This window comes from Chaetodon auriga, chromosome 18, assembly GCF_051107435.1.
Source record: "Chaetodon auriga isolate fChaAug3 chromosome 18, fChaAug3.hap1, whole genome shotgun sequence".
Taxonomy (NCBI): Eukaryota; Metazoa; Chordata; class Actinopteri; order Chaetodontiformes; family Chaetodontidae; genus Chaetodon; species Chaetodon auriga.
Window position 1 is genome coordinate 6,261,079 of NC_135091.1, and position 19,616 is coordinate 6,280,694.

Consider the following 19,616-nt stretch of genomic DNA (forward strand, 5'->3'; position numbering starts at 1 on the left):
ACTTCCGCATTTGCTTAAAAGCCTTTACCCGAGTCAAAAGCCGGTTTGATCGTTTCTGTGTTTAGTTAGAACCAAAAAAGACTCGAGAGACCGGTTTTTAAACCCACTACCACTGGATATTTAAGACGCGTTAACCTCCTCCTCATATGAATTAAAGCCATCATTTGTCTGCAGTTGTCATTGAATGCCATGCCAAGCTATCTTGCTAGCCGCGATAGCTCATTATTAATCGTTTGGGTTGCCAGGTAACGATCTTGACAACTCTTTGGGCCAAAGGTCTTGGCGCACTTCCTTCATCTCCCAAATTCAAGTTGTCGGCACCGTGAGAACTGTTTGGTAGCTCCGTGTTCAAGTCAGTAAGTATTCACCCCACACCATTAGTGGATATTTAACTTCATATTCCGGGATTAATATCTCTGAAGTAGCTAGCTAGCAAGAGTAGCATTTTAGCTAGTTAGCCGGTATTGCAGAGGTTTGCCGCTTGTTTGCTTACGAACTCTTTTTACTTAATTATCAGTCTAAAAAAAACATAAAAACAAAAGACGTAGCAGTTAGTGAATGAAAGCAGAAAGAGTTGTAACGCTAGACTGAGAGAAGTCGACAAGTCTTGAGGCTGTATTTTCAGGTATTGGTCATGATTTTGAATCACTAACAAACGTGTTTCTCTGTCAGCAATGTCTGGAAGTCCTGCTGTGGTCATGCGGCTGTTGGCCTCAGCCTACAGTGTGGCTGAAAAGGCGGGGTCCATTGTGAGGAAAGTCCTTCACAGTGGGGAGCTTGGCATCGTGGAAAAGGTGGGACCGATTGATTTTGGGCTTTCATACTCCAGTATACATGCCACCAGTTTTTAACCTGCTCTGCTTCCTCCGTGTACCCCTGCACAGACCGGAGCTAATGATCTGCAGACGCTGGCAGACAGACTGGCACAGCAGAGCATCTGCGCGTCTCTGTCCAGACGTTTCCCCAAAATCACCATCATCGGAGAGGAGGTGAATACGTTAGAGAGACTGTTGGTACAGTGAGGTCCATGGACACTCAGCCCTGTATGATAATTCCTGTGTTTGGCTTTATTGAAGGTGAGTGAAAGACTGATGATCGTGTGTCTCTTGTTTGATAGGAGCTTCCTGCTGAGGACCTGAGTGAAGATCTCATTGAGAATGGACACTCAGAGGATATCCTTCAGAAGACATGTCCAGCAGAATATAGCGGGCTGAAAGAGGAGGAGGTAATATACAATGAATGAATATATTGAGTTAGACATAGAAAATAGTGTTATCTGTCTCTCCTAAGTGCAGTCCTATCAATTAAAAAATGTGCTGTGGCATTGAGTGATTACACTATTTACTCTTCCTGTGTGCACATATTCCCTCTGAGTGTTTCTTTCTGAATCTCAGATAGTTGTGTGGGTTGATCCCCTCGATGGCACGAAGGAATACACTGAAGGTATGCTCTTCAAATACTCAGCCTGCCTCTCATACGTATGTGTGTGTGTGTGTGTGTGTGTGTGTGTGTGTGTGTGTGTGTGTGTGTTTGTGTGTGTGTGAAATAGTGAGCACTACAAATGCTTTTGCCTTTAATTCAACGCAGGCTGAGGCATTATCCAGTTTTTGGTAAAGAAACTCCCTGAGCAAACACACGTCTCACTAAAGTGATTCCACCTGCTTGTGTTAAAGATGTTAAAGAACGCTTTCATTAGCTGCCACATTCTGGCTTTGCAGTGCTGTGACTCTGTACCTTGACCTTGTTTGGTAATCTTTTATTTTCAAAGTCAACATAGTTTATGGTGTAACTACTCTAAAGTTATATTTGTCTCTCGAGTAAGTTATTGTGTGAAATGTCATTGCTATGCGAACAGATTCAGATTTACTGGGGATGTCGTAACCAACCTCATTCCACAGGTATCAGGCAGATGTGATAGAGCTCATTAAAAACAGCTATCTCATCATTGTCAGTATAAAAGTCAGCGTTGCTGCAATCAGTTATATTGATTCAGTGCCCACTCGCTTCTGTATTGACAGTCAACATTATTGAAATTGGGACAGAAAAAAGTCTGTTCGGTCATTTCCTGAATACCACAGTATTGACCAATCATGTTTGAGCCGGCTTTGGTTGCATGCAGGTGAACAGTCCACACGGAGAGCAAAAGGCAGAACGTATTGGCTGAAATGTAATCTCACAACCCATCGACTACTGTGCGATGATGATTTAGCTTTTTGGAGTTGCTATTGGACTGTGAACGCTGGTTATTTCATTACCTCTCAGTGAACACAGCCACTGCTGCTCAAATCCTTGTTTTGATTTTTGCCAGTTCTTTCTAATTTGGCTGCACGTCTCACGTCTTTGGGTTGGTTTCTGTCTCTGGACTCTTAGAGCTTCACCATCACTTCTTTCTTTTCCTTCCTTGTGTGTCCCTGCTTCTGCCGTCTACCCGTCTCCCTCTCTCTGCTGTCCCAGCGTCGAGGTGTGTCCGTCACCCAGCTGAAGCCCAGATATCACACAAAGGGCCGTACATCTCTCACAGCACAGCTCTCTGTATGGGAAGGCAGGAAACTGAGAGAACGATAAAATTCTCGATAACTTACTGTTCTTTTCTTTCTTTGCAGCATGTAGTTACCATAATGACACTCGCATGTAACTGATCACATCAGAAATACAAACTGCAGTAACACTGATGGCCTTCAGGGGCCTCCAGCTAACATCCTGCTGTTTTCTCATTCAAGGGCTCCTGGATAATGTGACGGTGCTTATCGGTATTGCCTGCGGAGGCAAAGCTATCGCAGGTGTCATCAACCAGCCTTTCTACAACTACCAGGTACAGATTGAACGAAGCAATCGCGTCTCTGAAAGACGTCGCTCTGGTTAATTCAGAGTTTCTCCCCATCAGCTTGGACCAGGCGCAGAATTAGGACGAACCATGTGGGGAATGCCAGGATTGGGCGCCTTTGGATTTCAGCTGCAGGAAGTTCCAGGTGACAGACGCATCATCACCACCACACGTTCCCACAGCAACAAGGTGGTGACGGACTGCGTGGACGCCATGGAGCCGCATGACGTTCTACGAGTGGGAGGCGCTGGAAACAAGGTGAGATGGATTTTGAGTTAACAGCCCTAGCTTGTTAAAATGTGAACTCAACAACCCTCAGACGGAACAGGAAGTCCGCCAGTGGGCTGGAAACCTGGAGCACATGACAGGAAATGAAGATATTCTAGCTATAAGACTGGCAGGACATCAGCGAGAGCCTGTCGATGTGTAAAGAGCGCTTGCTTATCGAATCATCTCTTTGCAGATAATCCACCTTGTTGAAGGACGGGCCTCTGCGTATGTCTTTGCCAGTCCAGGATGCAAGAAGTGGGACACTTGCGCTCCTGAAGCCATTCTGCATGCTGTCGGAGGTAAAAGCAGTTTAAAAGCAAAAGCGTGTGTGTACAGACTATAAAGAAAGCATCTGTACTTTATTTAACAATTACGTTACAATATGGATAGTTTTCTCGTCTTGGAGTCATTGTCTAAAATGTTTTTTTACTCGTCTATTCCTTTTCTCATGCAGGTAAACTGACTGACATACATGGCAACGCGTACCGCTACGACGCCAACGTAAAGCACATGAATTCTGCTGGCGTCCTTGCTGCACTACGCAACCACGAGTACTACGCCAGCAGAGTACCGCAGTCAGTGCTGCAAGCCCTCAAGTCAGATTGAGGTCTGTCGTCATCTGAAAACACACTCATGTCTGTCGGTGGTTCAGAGATTGAACACCTAAAATGTGAAAATGTCATAAAATCTATTTTGTACTTTTTAAAAACTTGACATTAGCCACATAAATACACTTGTTTTTGTATCAATCAGCATCAGTCAACAATTAAGCAGAAAACAGAGAGCAGGCTGAACAGCACTTCCATTTATTTCACTCGTTTGAAACAAACTCGTACAAATCTCAAAACGTCTTAACATACTGTTTCCAACTTCATGACCGATAGATTTACAAGGCAAAAGGCAAGATTTAAATAAATAAAAATACATTGGTTAAATGTTCATTAGTGAGTTGGAAATGACTTACTTCATTCAATATCCACTAAGTGGGAACAACAACTGAGGCGCCATCGTCTTAACTGGATGAGTCTGATCTCTTTACAATGTCATGCAATGACTGGAAGTGCAACGATGTTCAGCGTGTGAGAGCTCGACATCTACTGATAAATGAATATACTGATAACTCTTTTTTTAAAGTCCCGTACTGTGCGTCGGTTCCTGCCTTGTTCTCTTGCACTGGTGTATCCGTCTCTACTGTCCTACTCACCTACTGTACTCACCACACTACAGGACGCAAACTCAAAGTGCTCTCTGATGTTTGGCTCCCACATTTTCCACAAACACTGAGTTTACATCAAAACTGAAAATGAAACTTTTACTCTATTGCATTACTCAATGGAAATTCTGCTCTTTAGCAAGCACAGAGGCTCCTTCAGTGATGTGACGGGTGAGAAGGTTTCAGAGCTTGGTACTGGTTGTGAAAAACAGGCTGGGAACTCTGATCTAATGTAGAGCATCTGCTTTGTACGAATGCCCCGGTAAAGGTACAGCTCAGGTTGGCTGTGTCCTTTTCTAAAGTTGGATTTAATGGCCTCTACAAATGCATTAAGTAATATTTATTGCACTCATATCATCAAACTCAAGACTTTACTGCTACCTCCCCACGGGGAGAAAAACATTCTTGAGTCTAAAGGAAAGTCAAAGCAACGTGTGACTTCAAGGAAAAATTTGGTGACTAAGCGCATTTCTAAAATGTCGAGACTTGTATGGAAAGATTGATACTTCATGTCTGGCTAATTTAGCTTAGCATAAAGGCTAGAAACAGATAAGCCAGCTGTGTCTGAAGGCAATAAAATCCAGCAGCAAGAACTTCTAAACTTGTTGGTTAACACAGTTTAACTATAGTTTTTGTGCCTGACTGAAACAATCAAACACAGAAATCAGACAAGATAAAATGTAATTGAAGGGGTGGAAGGTGGATTTTGTTACTACTGGACAGAGCCAGGCTAGCTTTTCCCCCTGTTTCCAGTCTCTGTGCTAAGCTAAGTCAGCCGGCTGCTGGTGGCAGTTTCAAAGTTTGCAGACATGAGTTGTTAAAAAAAAAAAAAAAAAAAAAGCAAAAGAGCATATTTCCCAAAATGCCAAAGTGTTTATTTAAGCAGTATACTACTTCAGCCAATGAAGGGGGGTGGCAATAATTAGGTTAATTACATGAACATTAGACAAATCAGTTGGCTCTGTCGTCTGGGAGAATCTATGGATTTTATGGTGGCAAGGGCAAAGAACTTGTCTCACAAGCGTGCATGCATTCACAAAATCACTATGGACATTGTTAATCTGAAGGCAGAGAAGCATCTTTTCTTAACATCTGGCCCATTCCACAAACGTTTGGTGTCAATATTGGTGGATGGACTGAGCAGTAGAAGTGAGGGCTGAGTTAATACATACCATGGCATCAAAAGGAATGGAAAAAATACCACACGTTCATAAAAATACCCACAGAACAAGCAAAAAACACTCCTGGAATTTCTGTTTACACATGGACGAGCTTACTGAGAGAGGGCTGGAGTGTTTGAGGCAGCCTGCAGGGACGAGGGCCAGAGACCAGCCGGGGGAAGAGCAGGAGAGTCAGGGCCAGCTGCTCACCTCTTTTTCGGTGCCTGAGTGGTACGAGGCGGGGTGACGGGGCGTCCTGAATTCACCCCTCCGTACTGGTACTTTGCTTTCTTTTCTGACGGCTTCAGGATCTGACGGAGAGGACGACGGTAGCGATAAATACGTTGCAGCACGTAAATCAGGATTCATGTTATGGTGCAACAACAAACACAGTTCTCTACCTGAAAGGAGCACATGAGGGACTCGTCCACGCTCATCATGCCGCCTGCGTTGTCAAACTCCCCGCAGTAGTTGGGGGCTGAGAACAGCGTCACCAGCTGTCGTTTGGCAAAGAACTCATAGCCGTCTTCAACAACCTGTAAGGTGGCAGGATAACCGTTAGCTGATCCACAGCAAATTATCTGACACCAGCTTACGTGGTTGATTAATCATTTCTTTTAAAGCAAACGTGCCAAAAAAAATGAACTAGTTCTAGCTTTGCAAATGTGCATTTTCTTAGTCTTCTACAACAGAACACGAATAAAAAAACAATCCAGAATTCTAAGATATTCAAATGATTAATCACGAGAATAATCATTACATGCAGCTCGAAGCAGGTTAAAAAAATCGGTTTTATGTTTTTGTTTAATTTACCGAAAGTTAAAACATGAATGTACTCAAATTATACGGTGCTGAAATGTCAGAGGAGACCTGAGCTGCATAAAGAAGGGTAAACTTGTATTATAATTCGGGTTGAATGAAATGGAAATACACTGTGAGACAGCACAGATTTGTTAGCAGCACTTTTCTTAAAGTAAATTGATTTGCCAATTCTTCAATTTCTGGTTATTTTATCACTTTTATCACATCAATTACTCATTCGTTTTTAGGAAACCTGTATTTTAGCATAACATACACTTTTACTCTGTAATCGATGAAAAGATAAACAAAACTGTACAAATCGTTAAATACATGAATCTTTCTTCATCGGAAGTCAGTGTGTCTTCTAGAAATGTGTTCAACTGAAGTCAATGACAATAAAAATGAAAGCTAAAAAAAAAAAAAAAAAAAACGTTTCTGATTCTATATTTGCTGAAATGTATTCTGATGTGTTCGACCACGGTCATACTCTGAATGTGGCCCTCAATCACAAAGCAACACCAGTGTCACCTGATGTGCTCGGCAGATGAGGTCCAGGTCGTGACGGTTGAGAAACTTGCTGACCACGTCGGCCCCGAAGGTGAAGGAAACTCCCCGATCATTCTCCCCCCAGCCCTGGACGTCTTTATCTGGGTCTGACCACAGCAGGTCACACAGCAAGCCTGACAAAGAACCATACGGCAGTCAGAAAGACAGACTTTACAACAGTTCGCAGCAGCACTTCTCCAGGTACCTACACATTCACAGTTTTGTTGGTAGTGTCTTAACCGACCCACTGATTCACCTTCAGATGCATTCCTCAAGCCAGTCTAGTCTACAGTCTATAAAAAGTCAAAACACTGCACCACACCAGCAGTGAAGTCAAGCAGTCAGTCACAGATTGGAAGTGTATTAAGATGTCATTTTCATTGTGAAGCTCTGAGACTACAGATGAAACTAATCCCATAAATGTGTCTGGTCTTAAGAACAAAAGGGTTGATTTTATTTTCTGCCCAAACTAAAAGCATTGTTTCTTTAGCTTGTGAAATCTGCTGATCAACATTTTGTCTCCTTTTAGTTCAGTTACACAGACACACTGCAGGACTACAGACCTGTGTCGGGGACGTCAGTGGGTCTCATGATGCGTCGAATCTGCTCCATGGACTGTAGGTCAGGTGAGAGCCCTGAGGAGAACATATGATTGTGGTATAGGTGACGCACACTACAAGCCTATGTGAATCAGAATGAACATTAAAAAAAAAAAATCAAATGGACTTTTATATTTATGTGGACTTACAGGATATATAGTGATAAAAGTCATTTTCAGTAGCACCATAGTGTAATGATTGGCCTTACATCACAACCAATGTGTAGCTACTTCACATATATTTTAAATAATTATGTAATATAAAAAAAATCTAATTATTCCCTTAAAATTCCCCTTAAACCCACGTACAGGCTCACTTTAATTACAGAGACATCCACATAATTCAGTGGTGCCTTAATGCTGCTACGTAACAGAGATGCTTCACAAACCTCCATGGCAGCAGAAAATCTTCTCATCAATAATCGCAGCAATGGGCAGGCAATTAAAACAGTCTGTGAAGGTCTTCCAGAGCTTTATGTTGAACCTGCGCTTGCCTGAGGAACAAATCAAGAAATGTGTCGGACAGAGTACAAGTGTACACCAGGCTTTTAAACTGAATTATACTGAATTTCCACATTCAGATTTGATATTTCTGTCATCTGAGGGACAAACTTTAGAAGCATTTTGATGAAGAATGAGAACATTTTTTTGTTTGTGTGTGAAAGTAAGGCTTGCTTTGACAAAGAGAAACTCAAGGCTGTAAACATAAATCAGGCAGCATCAGTTTCATAACTAATCGTTCATGTGTTTTTTTCCTTGGCTAAATGCAAAACATACAGCAGGCCAACAGGCGTGTTTTCCAACTTACACTCATCATAGAAGCCGTAGATGCGGTTGATGGAGGCGCACTCGTGGTTCCCCCTGAGCAAGAAGAAGTTTTCTGGGTATTTGATCTTGTAGGCGAGCAGCAGGCAGATGGTCTCCAGCGACTGCTTCCCTCTGTCCACGTAATCCCCCAGAAACAGATAGTTGGCCTCTGGAGGGAAGCCGCCGTACTCGAATAGCCTCAGCAAGTCTGTGTACTGTCCATGGATATCACCTGGAAGGATACGCTCACCTCATTTTTCACTGGTATCACAATATCACAACAGGTGGTTTGCAGTCACGCGACATTAAATTCAGATGGAGGGCAGGAAGTCAATGGACGAGATGAAGGAAAGTTCTTACAGTGCAAGTGAAGATGAAATTATTCTTTATTAATTATTAGCTTCCTATGTCGAAAATCACTTCCTGCCCTCCATCTGCTTCTCGCTTCAACAAAAGAGTGATGTGACGTCATATGCAAACAACCTATTAACATCACACAATCTCAATCAAGTGAGATTAAGTTGGATTAAATACAGAATATCTTTAGAGTTGCTTTGCACACACAGGAATACATGTAAAGAAAAAGAAAGGGGTGGCTGTTGATGGGTGCTCTTCTCACCGCAGATTTTGAGTGGAGCCTCCAGCTCTAGCAGGATCGGCTGACTGAGGAAAATCTCTCTGGACTTGATGCAGAGCCCCCGCACCTCGGCCTCTGTCATCTGTACGATCTTCCCCGGACGACATCCTCGCACTGCAAGTACAGAGAGGTCAACAGTCGACACGGGCCCATCCTTAAACAGCGATGAGTGAGTGTTAAACTCCAGACTTTCATTAACTTATCACAGTGATCGGGCCTAACACGCTTCAAATTCAATACAATGACAATGGGCCAGATACTGTAGATGCATTTTCGTGTTATAAGATGTGGTAGCATGCGTTGGGGTTAGCTGTGCCATCCAAGAGAGGCGAGGGGACTATTGCACATTTGCTTCGCTACTGGCCAGACATGCCATTTACTCCAGTCAACACGGGTTGTTATGAACTGGCAAGTACAGGAATGAACAGCTTGTTGGCTCAGCTGGAGTGTGTGTGAGTGTGTGAGGGCAGTGTGGTGCAAGTAGGACAAACAGTCTAGAGGGCATCTTCATCCGCTGTGTACGGAATAAACAACATGCTTGTTTGGTAATGTCTTAATGTTGGCCATAACTGCATGTTGGTGGGTAAAGCAGCTTTGAGGGTTTGTTTTACACACAGCAACGCAGTGACACCATGGCAGTCTTTTGGTATGTTTGTGAGTAAGTTATGAGTAAAGAAGAAAATTAAATACAGATGGAAATAAAACATAATATCATATCAAAACTGAATAAAGCACATTAGAAATGGTGAATCTGAAATAGCTGATTTCCTATGTAAAGGGGGTGTGTCCGGGGAGGTAGCCCACTTGCTAACTACGTTAACAGTTAACGTTAACGTTACAACCACAGGTTTCCACGGTTCTTTCTCGGTACACTGTGTTCCGCCTTTAGTGAGAAAACCTTAACCTGGCCGTACTCCGCTACTCGGCTAGTTTAGCTGGTGTAACGTTAAGTTATATCACCGGTTAACATGATAGTTATCGCTCTATCTGGTAGCAGCGAGCTGAATTTTGACGCCACTCTCCCTTTTCACGCACGGTGCCCCGAGTAACGTTCACGAACAATCCAACATTAGCGAATAGGTCGCTGCTCGGGGCTGTGACATCATACTAACGTTTACGTTACTCCTGGAACGGAGAGTTTTTAACGTAACGGTTAGCTTACGGGGCTGCTGGTGAACAACACAGATAGCTAAGGATGCGAGGTGCTAAAAGGATCCTTAACACATCGTAAAGTTACCGGTTTCAGCCGAGAGCGCGCAATTCGATATTTTCCTTGACAAAGAACGTAGAGAGACGAAATATCACAATGCCACCCTACCTTCCAGTAATCGAGAGATGATGCTGTCAACGTTCAACTCGCTTTCCGCCATGTTTCTGATACTCACACAGGCAGAGAACCGGGGGAAACTGGCCCTGAATGATGACTTGTAGGCTCAAGCAGGACATGCCTCCCCAGGCATGAACACAGACGATGCTGTCATGGATCAACCAGTGAGGGAACTAAGTAAATTAACTACAGTTTGGATTAAAATTAAAATTATTTCTACTACCAATACATTTCAGATGAATATTGTACTGCCCTTGTTACTCAGCTACATTTACCGGCCAGTTACTACTTTACTTACTTTACTACTTTAAGATTTTACATTTAAAAAAAAATATCCTAATTTTAGCTTTATTTGTATAAAGCACCTTTCAAACCAACAGTATTTAAAAGCTGAGGTCAAATTAGTATCTTGACCTCATGATTTTGCTAGATGAAAGGTTAAGGATCCACCTAAGTTATAAGGATAAATCATGTGGGAACCACAATTGGATTGGAGTTATTTCAGTCTAGAGGTGGGCCTACCAACTGAACAACTGACATTATAATCAAACAATATAAAACAAAACAAAAAAAAGTATGTTAATGTAAAGTTTATTTACCATAGAAATCAGGAAACATCAGACCAGCAGGGCTCCTCATTGTTTCAGTGGGTATGACACTATTCTTTACAACAACCGACTCGAATATTGCTCCAATTTAATTTTCTCAATAAATAAAAAAGAGTACAGAGAAATGTACAAAACATCTAGATTTGGTCACTTACATATGGAATATTTCACAATTTCTGTGCAGTATGAAAATTACTAATGTAGCAACATTGTCATATTGGTGGTGAGTGGTGGTGAATAAAGTCGAACATGTGGCCAAAAACACGGATCATTTTCTCATGAACTGGTGGACCAAACCAGGGATACAATGCAATTCAATATTTGATTTTCATTCAAACAGGTGGCCATAAAAAAGACCATAGTGGTACATCATTGTGGGTGTTTCTTCTGTCTTCTTCTGCCTCCTGGTGGCCAAAGATTGCTTGAGACAGCTTTAAGACTTAAATATACTGTTGGCAAGAAACACAGCTTGATAAGGACTGCATTAAAAACTAGTTCCTCTCATTTTTGTCTGCGCTTTGTTCTCCTGACGTCGGCAGCAGGAGGAAATTAACCAGGTGACAATAATGCCAGCCAGCAAACCGCCGACTCCAGCAACCACTGGTACCCACACAGGCAAAGAGGAAGGACACTCAGGCTCAGAGAGGGTTGGTGGACTCGGTAGACTGTTGATCTTAGTGAAGATGAAGGGATTGGCCTGTAGGAAACGTGACATAGATCAGAGCAGACATTTAAGAATCAAAGTATTGATTGCATCTTTGTTTGAAAACAAAGTTAACATTAATAATTAATTAATAACTACACGAGCTGTGAGCAGTGGGATTTCTCTGCAGACTTCAGATTTATCGACACTTACCTCAGAGGGACAGTGAATCTTGGAGCGGTCATGGGTGAAGTTGTTGTAGGCCTGCTTCCTGCCCACAGGCTCCAACTGTTAAGACAGAAAGAGAAATTCTGTAAACCAAACAACACTTGGACACATGGTGCTGCAGTCTGGTTCATCAGCGCTCACCATGTTATTCCACAGGGCAATGGCCATCTCAGCGTGAGTTCGCTCACTGATGTGGAAACAGTCCACAGAGAAGAAACTCGGGTCAGCCTCACCCACCTGGTGAAGAGATTATAATTTCAGCAAATATTTCATATCTGTTTGTGGCTGCTTGTTGGGATACATCTGTCTGACTTACTCCAATATGAGGAATGAAGAAATTCTCTAAGAAGGGTTGAAGAACAACAGCAAAGTCTTCTCGTCCGTCATAGCGATCCCCAGAAATAAGATGCTGAACCTCAACCTTAGATATAAACAGAAGATTGGAAGGATGACAAAGGGAACTCCATTTAAAGAATATTGAAATGGTTAAAAGAGCTCTTTGCTTTTACCTGATACTCGAGATTGATTCGTTTTATCTCTTCAAGCTCTGGAGAGTTTTCTGCCGGGTTGATAACACAGGGACAGCTGGTCCTGTAATAATCACATTCTGGTTAATTCTCTTGTGAAGAGGAGGGAGCTGATTCCAAATCACACAATCAGTGACAAGAATCAAATACGTTTTCATGCCAAAACCTTTGAATTTCAAGTTAAACTCTCGACCGATCAAGTGAAAATAGATGGATTTATATGTTAATAGTAGAAGAATATCAGGAGAAATTGTCCTTGTATCAAAACAATAATCTAAGTGAGGCATTTTACTAACTTATCTCTTTTAATTCTCACATCTGCTTGAGAAAATCTTTATCTTACTAATATTCTTAATTCATAAGCTTTGTCTTGTCTTTGTCTTGACTGGATTTTTAGTCTTTTAGGGGAAATTTACACCACTGGAATGACCAATTGCAATGTCATGTGACTGTTAATATAAAAATATTGACAAAAGGCGCTTTAAAATCATGTAATTTCTAATGTTCTACAGGGCATATGGGAGGATGAAGAAACCGAAAAACAGGCAAAACTGACTTCTGCAAGAGCGGACAGATGATGCTGTTCCCCGCCACTTTTCTCAATGGATCAATCTGCAAGATCTCCACGACATTAACCAACAGCCTCGGAACCTAAAGGTACAGAGAAAGAGACGAGAAGGATAAACATGACCCACTTGTACTCACGAGGACTGCAGATGATGATCGATCACAGCTTTTAGCATCTCACCTCTTCGTAAAGCATGTCCAGACTGAGCATGAGATTGTGGCTGTAGTTCTTTGGTGACAGGTTGCTCTGCAGAGATATGCAAAGCATGGTTTTCACTGCGGTGCCATAACAAGAGATTACTCATGCACAATACGTGAAGTTTTAAGAACACTTACTTGGTCTAAGCAGTAATGGCAAAGATCGTTTCCCCCTACGAATATTGTCACGAGTTTCCAGTCCTTTTCAAAATTCACCTCCTGTGTAGCATGTGAGCACAACATGAGCATGAAGGAGGTCGACACACAAAGAGTCGCCTCATGAATTACTTCAAATCTTACCTTATTTTCTCTCATGGCCTTGATGAGAGTTCTCACTTGTGCTGGGATCTCTCTGTAACAGAACAAAGGAGGCATTAGAGAGATGACAGTGGCTTGGTCAGAGCTTTTACTCAGGTGGAGGAACTGCAAGAAAATGCACATACGAGGTCTTAGCTCCAGCTACAGCCATGTTGAAGCCCTTCTTGGTTGAGCCCTGGCCTGTGGAGAAGCCCTTTAAGGCAGGGTTGAACATCCTCAAGATGTCTGAGGACAGGAAGAGGGAAAAAGGATCAGGTACCAGCTGGGAAGCAGCATAATGCTGTTTCCTGTCACTCCTGCAGCTGGGTAACAGCAGACTCTGGGCCTCGCGCGGGAAAATCTTTATAGCATTATCTTAAACTTCTTCTTGCACGAGTGTTAAAAGAGTTAAAGAAAATTCAACGTGAGGAAACTGGTGAACACGACAAATTCTCTCTCTCTAGTGACAAATTGCAGAAACTCACTTGGCAGTGTTGTGACATTCTCCAGAGTCATATCCCCCCCAATGCTGCAAGAAAAAGCCCACAGACATCAGCGTGGTTCATGAAATGCGATGGTTGTTGTAAATGAAGACTGCAGGCTTGTCATACCTCCATGATACTCCTTTATACTCTTTACTGAGGTTAATCAGGCTCTTTGCTTTGGCGCCGGTGCCCGCCTGTGAGAACAAACGAGCCACAGACAAAAGAAAAAAAAAGTGAAAAAGCTGCAGATGACGGTGACATGTTATCATAAATAAGTCTTACATCAAAGACTGAACACCAGAGCATAAAAGGGGTGATCATCTTCGGTGCAGGCTATCTGCCTGATAACAAATTGATTAGAGAGTTCATGGTTCAATGACACCAAATAGCTGATACCGGCAGGGTCACAGCTGGTGTGATATTGCAGTTGTTTGCCTTGAACACAAACATATATCATATTATGTTAAAATAATTAGGTATTTATTGTGTATTGCTGCTTAAGTTTAAACTTGATTGTATTAATATGTGTCCAGCTGATTTCTGCATTATACAGTGTCTCTTTTCTGGCACTTCCTGGCTGAGAAGAACAAACTGGATATCTTTACTACAACACTGACCGTTGAGGAGTCTCCCAGTGCTGCCACCACCTTGATGTCTGCTGGTCTCAGCTTGTGAACTACAAGATTTAAAAAAGAGAGAGATTCAAGACATCAAACATCATCCCTGTAACAATGTAATGTTTCAGCACTGTCATTCTCATCTGTGTTTCAGCTTCAGTTAGCTGTGAGAGGACGCAGAGTCTCATATCGACTGTGATGAGATGGCTGCCGGTCTCACCTGAAGTTGGCTCGGTGTCAGATGGAGCAAGGTCCACACAGGAGAAGTTACTCCCCCAGTTCTGGATGGAAAGAAACATCAAGTATGTTGACAATGTGTAACAGGACTACGTCCTGAAATGCTGCTTAGTTTCTATTTAACTCCACCAAAACAGTCGAGTTCACTGCTGTGACGTTGTCCTAATGCTGCAAATAATGATTATTTTTTTCCTGATTTGTTTGTTTGTTATTTTAAAAATGTCACCAAAACAGAGAAGCATCCATATAATAAGTAAGCATAAGTAAGAGTCCAAAGTGATGTCCAAAACATAAAGATGATCAATTTCTAATCATGTAAAACAAATAAAAACTGCAACTTTTCACTTTTAAGGAGGCAGAACCAGAGAATGTTTGGCCATTTCTCCTGATAAATGATTAATCTCTCATCAGATTAGTCGGTCAATTTGCTATAGATAAACTTGCCATTAGTCAGCTAATTGTTTCAACAGTATTTGAGTCTCTGTTCAATTTTAGCTTCAGTCAGATCTTACTAGAAGTCACTTCCCAGCCCCTCACATTGAGATCACATGCTTACTGTGACAGGTGGAGATGTTGGAGAGGGACTAGTATAGACGTAATCGCTGTTGTTATAGGTGCGGATGAACGGTGAAGCCTGTAGATGAAGGAAAGAACTTATGATCAGCAACTTTGAAGCCTCAAAATAAAGAAAAAATACACCCAAAAACATTATTTAAACACATTTCCTACCTTGCTTGGACATTTCAGGTTAATTTCTGCACTAAAATCCTGTGTGGAAGTCTTTTTGCCCAGAGGTTCCAGCTGGGAAAACAAGAGTGACAGCTGAGTATCGCTCAGCGCTTTTACTTTGAAATACTGGTCACCTTAAGCATGACGATCATATCATAACAAAAGCACTTTATCAAGTTTATACTCTGTATTTTAAGGTGGGAGTGTGTTAGTACTGCTGGTTTCGGTTAAACATAGTTTGCAAGTTTCGCAGCCATAATGTTCACAGTTACTTCCAGTGAAAACAACAAAGGCCAAATCCTGTGTGCACCCACATTATGTGCATAGTGACCAGCACGTGTGGTGTCATGTCAAAAGTAACCTTGAACTAATGTCTCCATGAATATTTCCATGGTGCAGACCAATATCCCCACAGGATAGTAATTCACTTACAATACATTAAGTTAAATGCATCCACAACAACATGACACCGTCAAAGCTTCTGGCTGAGTGATGCTCACCATGTTGTTCCAGAGGGAGCGAGCCATCAGCGTTTGGGCCTTCTGGCTGAGATGGAAGCAGTCAGCGCTGAAGAAGGAGCGATCAGCTCGGCCATCCTGTGGAAAAGGTGTGGTGGACATTCGTATCTTATCAACTACTCACTACTGCAAATCAGCAAAGTTGTCTCCTAAAATCTGGTTCTTTGTGAGAGCTTATATGGTGATCCTGAAAAGTCTCTAAGTCAATAGAGTCAATAGATGTGTTTTTCTGTTGGATGTTAGGCTCTCAAATGTCTATTTTGTTTCTACTGAGCAGTAAATGTCAAAGGAGTAGTTCAACATTTTGGAAAATACAGAAATAATATCTTGACTGTCTTGTAGAGAGTCAGATAAGAAGGTTGATACCAAACTTGTGTGCGTATTTAAATATGAAGCTGCCACTAGCAGCTGGTTAGCTTAGCATCAATACAGGAAACAGGGAAAGAGTTAGCCTTGCTCTGTCAAAAGGCAACATGATATGCCCGCTAGCACCTCAGACGCTCAGTATTTAACATTTTATAATTGATAAACATTGTTAACATACAAAGAATGATAACCAGTACTTTTGGAGGCTATCTGTGCTAAACCTGTGGTTATGTGCTGGACAAGTTGTCTGATGGACGGAGATTCGTTACTGACCGGCAGTTTGGGGACGATGATTTCTCTGAAGAAAGGCTGGATGACCACAGTGAAGTCTGAGCGAGTGTCATACTGGCTGGAATCCACAAGGTCATGCAGTATACGCTTGAAGAAAGAAAGAGGAGGCATCAACCGGACTGTTAAGATGTGAAGATCATGTGGTTTCTTTGGCCTTCCCTACCTGATAGTTTCTGGTGAGGTCCTCCACCATCTGAAGAGCTGTCGAGTTTTCCTCTGGCAAGATAACGCAAGGACACAGAATTCTGGTGAAAGGGACGTGATAAGGCGTTACACCACTGTTTCTGATCATTTATTAAACAGTAATTAGGGGAAGATTGTTAGGATGGCAGCACATGAGCTGAAATCAAAGCCCAACATCATGCGCAATGAGAGTTTTTATCTTTATTTTTTAGAGTGGGGAAAAAAACAGATACTCACTTAACCAGCCAAGTCGGGCATTTCAGTGAAGGGTCTTTGTGCAGCTCTCTCAGTGGGGTAATTTGGAGAGGCTCTACTAAGTTCACCAGAGCCCGAGGCACCTGACGGAGACAGTTCATGCTAACAAACCATCGACCAGGCTGGCGTGTGTGTGAACGTGTAGCAGCGTGTCTGTTGAGTTTACCTCTTTGTGCAGATAATCCAGGCCCTCTTTAACATTACGGACATAATTCTCCACAGAGTAGCGCAGCTGTGAGGAAGAGGAAAACAGTCTCAGGCCGTGTCTTAACGTGAGCCGGTTGACTCGTGGACATTGACTCCACACACACTACTCACAGAGTTGTAGCAGTGGTCACAGATGTCATTTCCACCAACGAAAACGGTGATCAGCTTCCAGTCTGATTTAAAATTGATCCTCTGTACAAAGAAGAAAGTGAGGGGGCGTGAGTCATGTGCAGTGATGTTAAATGGAGGATTTTTATGCATTTATACAGTATATATCAAATTCTAGACATACACATGTGTCTCTTGCGAAGTTTTGACTTTGAAAATGCAGAACTTCATAGATTTTATAGATTTTATACAGCTGGCAAACTTAAAAATAGGTAAAGAATGAATATGAATTTCTAAACTTACAGGGTCTCTCTTCATCTTTGTCACCAGAGTTCGGACCTGTGCCGGTATGTCCCTTCAAACACAAGCAAAAAACGTTTATTTTCAGGCTTATTCATCCCAATTCTACTTTATTTCAGCTTTTATAGTAACTGATTCTCAACGAGAATAAAACACGACAATAAAAAGCCGCTGAAGACGCCTCTGATAGCACTCACTCGCTCTTCGCTCCAGCTACAGCCTGGTTGAGGAACGCCTGAGGGGTGTGCTGCTTGCCAGTGCCAACAGAGAAACCCATCAGGTTGTGGTTAAAGTGTTTCAAGATGTCTGTTACAAAGAAGGAATAATGATAAAAATACAAGATGTCAGCGGCAGAGCACATCCCGGAGCAGCAGACACTGACTTTAACGTGTCATTCGAACATTACAGAAGTAAAAGGACTCACTGGGCAGCGTGGTGACCGTTGTGAGGTTTTCATCTCCACCAATACTGCAAAAAAACACATAAAACAGTGTTTTGATGAAAAATTAATTATCATAGAGCCAAACATTATGCATTAGTGTATTATCCTGCAGTGTTGTGTGATAAGCTATGTTGAAAAGTCATGGCTTACCTCCAGGATAGACCTCTGTACTGACGCAGGACGTCCAGGATGTTGTTCGGGTTGGAGGCGATGCCGTTCCCCGCCTGACGGACGGAAGAGGACGGTGTTTCAGTACAGTGTGAACATACAGAATATAACATTATCCATTAACATGAGCTTCAGATGTCCAGTATTTTACTGGGCACTGTCACTGAACGATGTGTTTACTATTTTAGAGTTAGTTACTACTTTTAGGATCAGTTCTTGACTTTTATTTATCTATCTATTGATTGATTGATTTATGATAATAAAAATAATGACTCACTGTCAGAGAGTCTCCCACAGCAGCCACCACTTTGATATCCCCGGGCCTGAGTTCATGGACTGGAAAAATACAGAGGACACAACATTCAGTTAATCAGACAGCAGTGCATCTAAAGGATTAAAATGAACTATTTGAATGAAGAATAAAGAAATTCATCTCTAATTAACAAAAGAGGTTAAATGTTAGGTAAAAGACTTAAAATAGTAAAGTGTAGAGATGAAAGTGATTCAGATTTGTGACAAATTCAAGGAAAATCCAGTATAAAGTTGGGTTACGAGCTGGAGTCGGTCCGGTATCAGACAATTTGTTCTGTATGTCAGTGTGACACCAGAGTTTTCAAATCCACCTGAGGATTGTAATGCGTCTTACCTGAGGTGGGCGAGGAGGGCGAGGGGCTGAGGTCCCCACAGGGCATCTCTGTGCCTGTAAACTGAGGGGACACACAGAGCACATGCACAGTCAGAGCTAGACAGGAAGCAAACAACACTGCCATGACCTCCGTTTGACAGTACTGACCGGGTGAAGGAGAGGAGAGGCATCGCTGAGGCGATGAGAAGGAGAGTTTCCCTCCGTCCTCAGGAAGGGTCGGTCCTTGGGGAGGGAGGCGGATAATAAAAAAGACTCGGTAAAGAAGATTACAGTGCGTGTAATAACACACTTTAACATGCCGATTCAACTGCACGTGTGTGTGTTTTTAGCACAGTTGCTCACCTCAGTTGGACACGGCAATGGGACCATCTTTCCACTGGCATCTGTGTTATGTTGGTCGCTTGTGGGCTGCAGCTGAAAGACAGAAAACTCTTCATGTTTTGAGAGAACAATGACTCTGTGTGTTTGTGTGTCTGTGGGAGAAAAAGGAGGAGAGAGTGCTGAGATTGTTTCAGGCCTCACCAGGTTTGTCCACAGCTGCACCATCAGGTTGTCAGCCTGTTGGGACGCCTGGGACTCGGACAGAGGCGTCCCGGTCTGTTCAAAGTAACAACAACATTGTGCCACTTGTTAGACACAGAAAGTACTTCTTCAGTCAGTGAGATAAGCAGGACTCAGTATCTGTTATTGTTGCGAACACACACTCGTCTCAGCGGATAAGGACTTTCGGTCCCTTTTCCTGGCTTTTTTATTGACTTTATCTTCTACTTTATGGTCTTTTATATTTTAAAGAGAAGGTACAAAATAGACACT

General features: G+C 42.4%; 4 protein-coding genes across 5 annotated transcripts in view; 2 read left to right on the forward strand and 2 right to left on the reverse strand.

Annotated features, from left to right (window-relative positions):
* bpnt1 (bisphosphate nucleotidase 1) lies at positions 1-6,114 on the forward strand. 2 transcript variants are annotated; one of them, XM_076756523.1, is made up of 10 exons: positions 12-356; positions 673-794; positions 885-989; positions 1,118-1,225; positions 1,395-1,443; positions 2,455-2,532; positions 2,721-2,812; positions 2,885-3,082; positions 3,288-3,393; positions 3,549-6,114. In XM_076756523.1, the coding sequence occupies exons 2-10, from the start codon at positions 675-677 to the stop codon at positions 3,698-3,700; spliced, it is 1,008 nt and encodes a 335-aa protein (XP_076612638.1). In that variant the 5' UTR covers positions 12-356; positions 673-674; the 3' UTR covers positions 3,701-6,114. The 2 variants fall into 2 exon arrangements, with proteins under 2 accessions (XP_076612639.1, XP_076612638.1); XM_076756524.1 differs by lacking the exon at positions 2,455-2,532 and having other exon boundaries at positions 1-356.
* Positions 3,879-10,276, reverse strand: LOC143336384 (serine/threonine-protein phosphatase PP1-beta catalytic subunit-like). Its single transcript, XM_076756526.1, has 8 exons — positions 10,175-10,276; positions 8,839-8,970; positions 8,221-8,451; positions 7,802-7,906; positions 7,378-7,449; positions 6,797-6,948; positions 5,869-6,003; positions 3,879-5,778 (listed from the first exon to the last, which is right to left on the reverse strand). Exons 1-8 carry the CDS (start codon positions 10,224-10,226, stop codon positions 5,674-5,676), a joined length of 984 nt encoding a protein of 327 aa, XP_076612641.1. The 5' UTR covers positions 10,227-10,276; the 3' UTR covers positions 3,879-5,673.
* LOC143336385 (protein yippee-like 5) overlaps positions 8,887-19,616 on the forward strand; it is a 22,147-nt gene continuing 11,417 nt past the window's right edge. Inside the window, exons 1-4 of the mRNA XM_076756528.1 lie at positions 8,887-9,025; positions 12,702-12,846; positions 14,508-14,655; positions 15,833-15,926. The gene's annotated coding sequence lies outside the window, so the exon portion shown is untranslated. The remainder of the gene's footprint in view (positions 9,026-12,701; positions 12,847-14,507; positions 14,656-15,832; positions 15,927-19,616) is intronic.
* The window catches only part of LOC143336648 (phospholipase B1, membrane-associated-like), a 12,304-nt gene continuing 3,445 nt past the window's right edge, over positions 10,758-19,616 (reverse strand). Inside the window, exons 11-41 of the mRNA XM_076756913.1 lie at positions 19,326-19,400; positions 19,146-19,217; positions 18,951-19,025; positions 18,804-18,864; positions 18,435-18,493; positions 18,140-18,213; positions 17,972-18,015; positions 17,745-17,853; positions 17,551-17,602; positions 17,251-17,331; positions 17,099-17,164; positions 16,915-17,015; positions 16,658-16,739; positions 16,477-16,581; positions 15,820-15,915; positions 15,320-15,391; positions 15,147-15,224; positions 14,574-14,634; positions 14,354-14,412; positions 13,863-13,930; positions 13,737-13,780; positions 13,398-13,497; positions 13,255-13,306; positions 13,093-13,173; positions 12,938-13,003; positions 12,746-12,840; positions 12,172-12,253; positions 11,979-12,083; positions 11,804-11,899; positions 11,648-11,722; positions 10,758-11,488 (exon numbers count right to left, since the gene is read on the reverse strand). Coding sequence (XP_076613028.1) covers positions 11,276-11,488; positions 11,648-11,722; positions 11,804-11,899; positions 11,979-12,083; positions 12,172-12,253; positions 12,746-12,840; positions 12,938-13,003; positions 13,093-13,173; positions 13,255-13,306; positions 13,398-13,497; positions 13,737-13,780; positions 13,863-13,930; positions 14,354-14,412; positions 14,574-14,634; positions 15,147-15,224; positions 15,320-15,391; positions 15,820-15,915; positions 16,477-16,581; positions 16,658-16,739; positions 16,915-17,015; positions 17,099-17,164; positions 17,251-17,331; positions 17,551-17,602; positions 17,745-17,853; positions 17,972-18,015; positions 18,140-18,213; positions 18,435-18,493; positions 18,804-18,864; positions 18,951-19,025; positions 19,146-19,217; positions 19,326-19,400 — 2,499 coding nt within the window. The 3' untranslated portion in view covers positions 10,758-11,275. The remainder of the gene's footprint in view (positions 11,489-11,647; positions 11,723-11,803; positions 11,900-11,978; positions 12,084-12,171; positions 12,254-12,745; positions 12,841-12,937; positions 13,004-13,092; positions 13,174-13,254; positions 13,307-13,397; positions 13,498-13,736; positions 13,781-13,862; positions 13,931-14,353; positions 14,413-14,573; positions 14,635-15,146; positions 15,225-15,319; positions 15,392-15,819; positions 15,916-16,476; positions 16,582-16,657; positions 16,740-16,914; positions 17,016-17,098; positions 17,165-17,250; positions 17,332-17,550; positions 17,603-17,744; positions 17,854-17,971; positions 18,016-18,139; positions 18,214-18,434; positions 18,494-18,803; positions 18,865-18,950; positions 19,026-19,145; positions 19,218-19,325; positions 19,401-19,616) is intronic.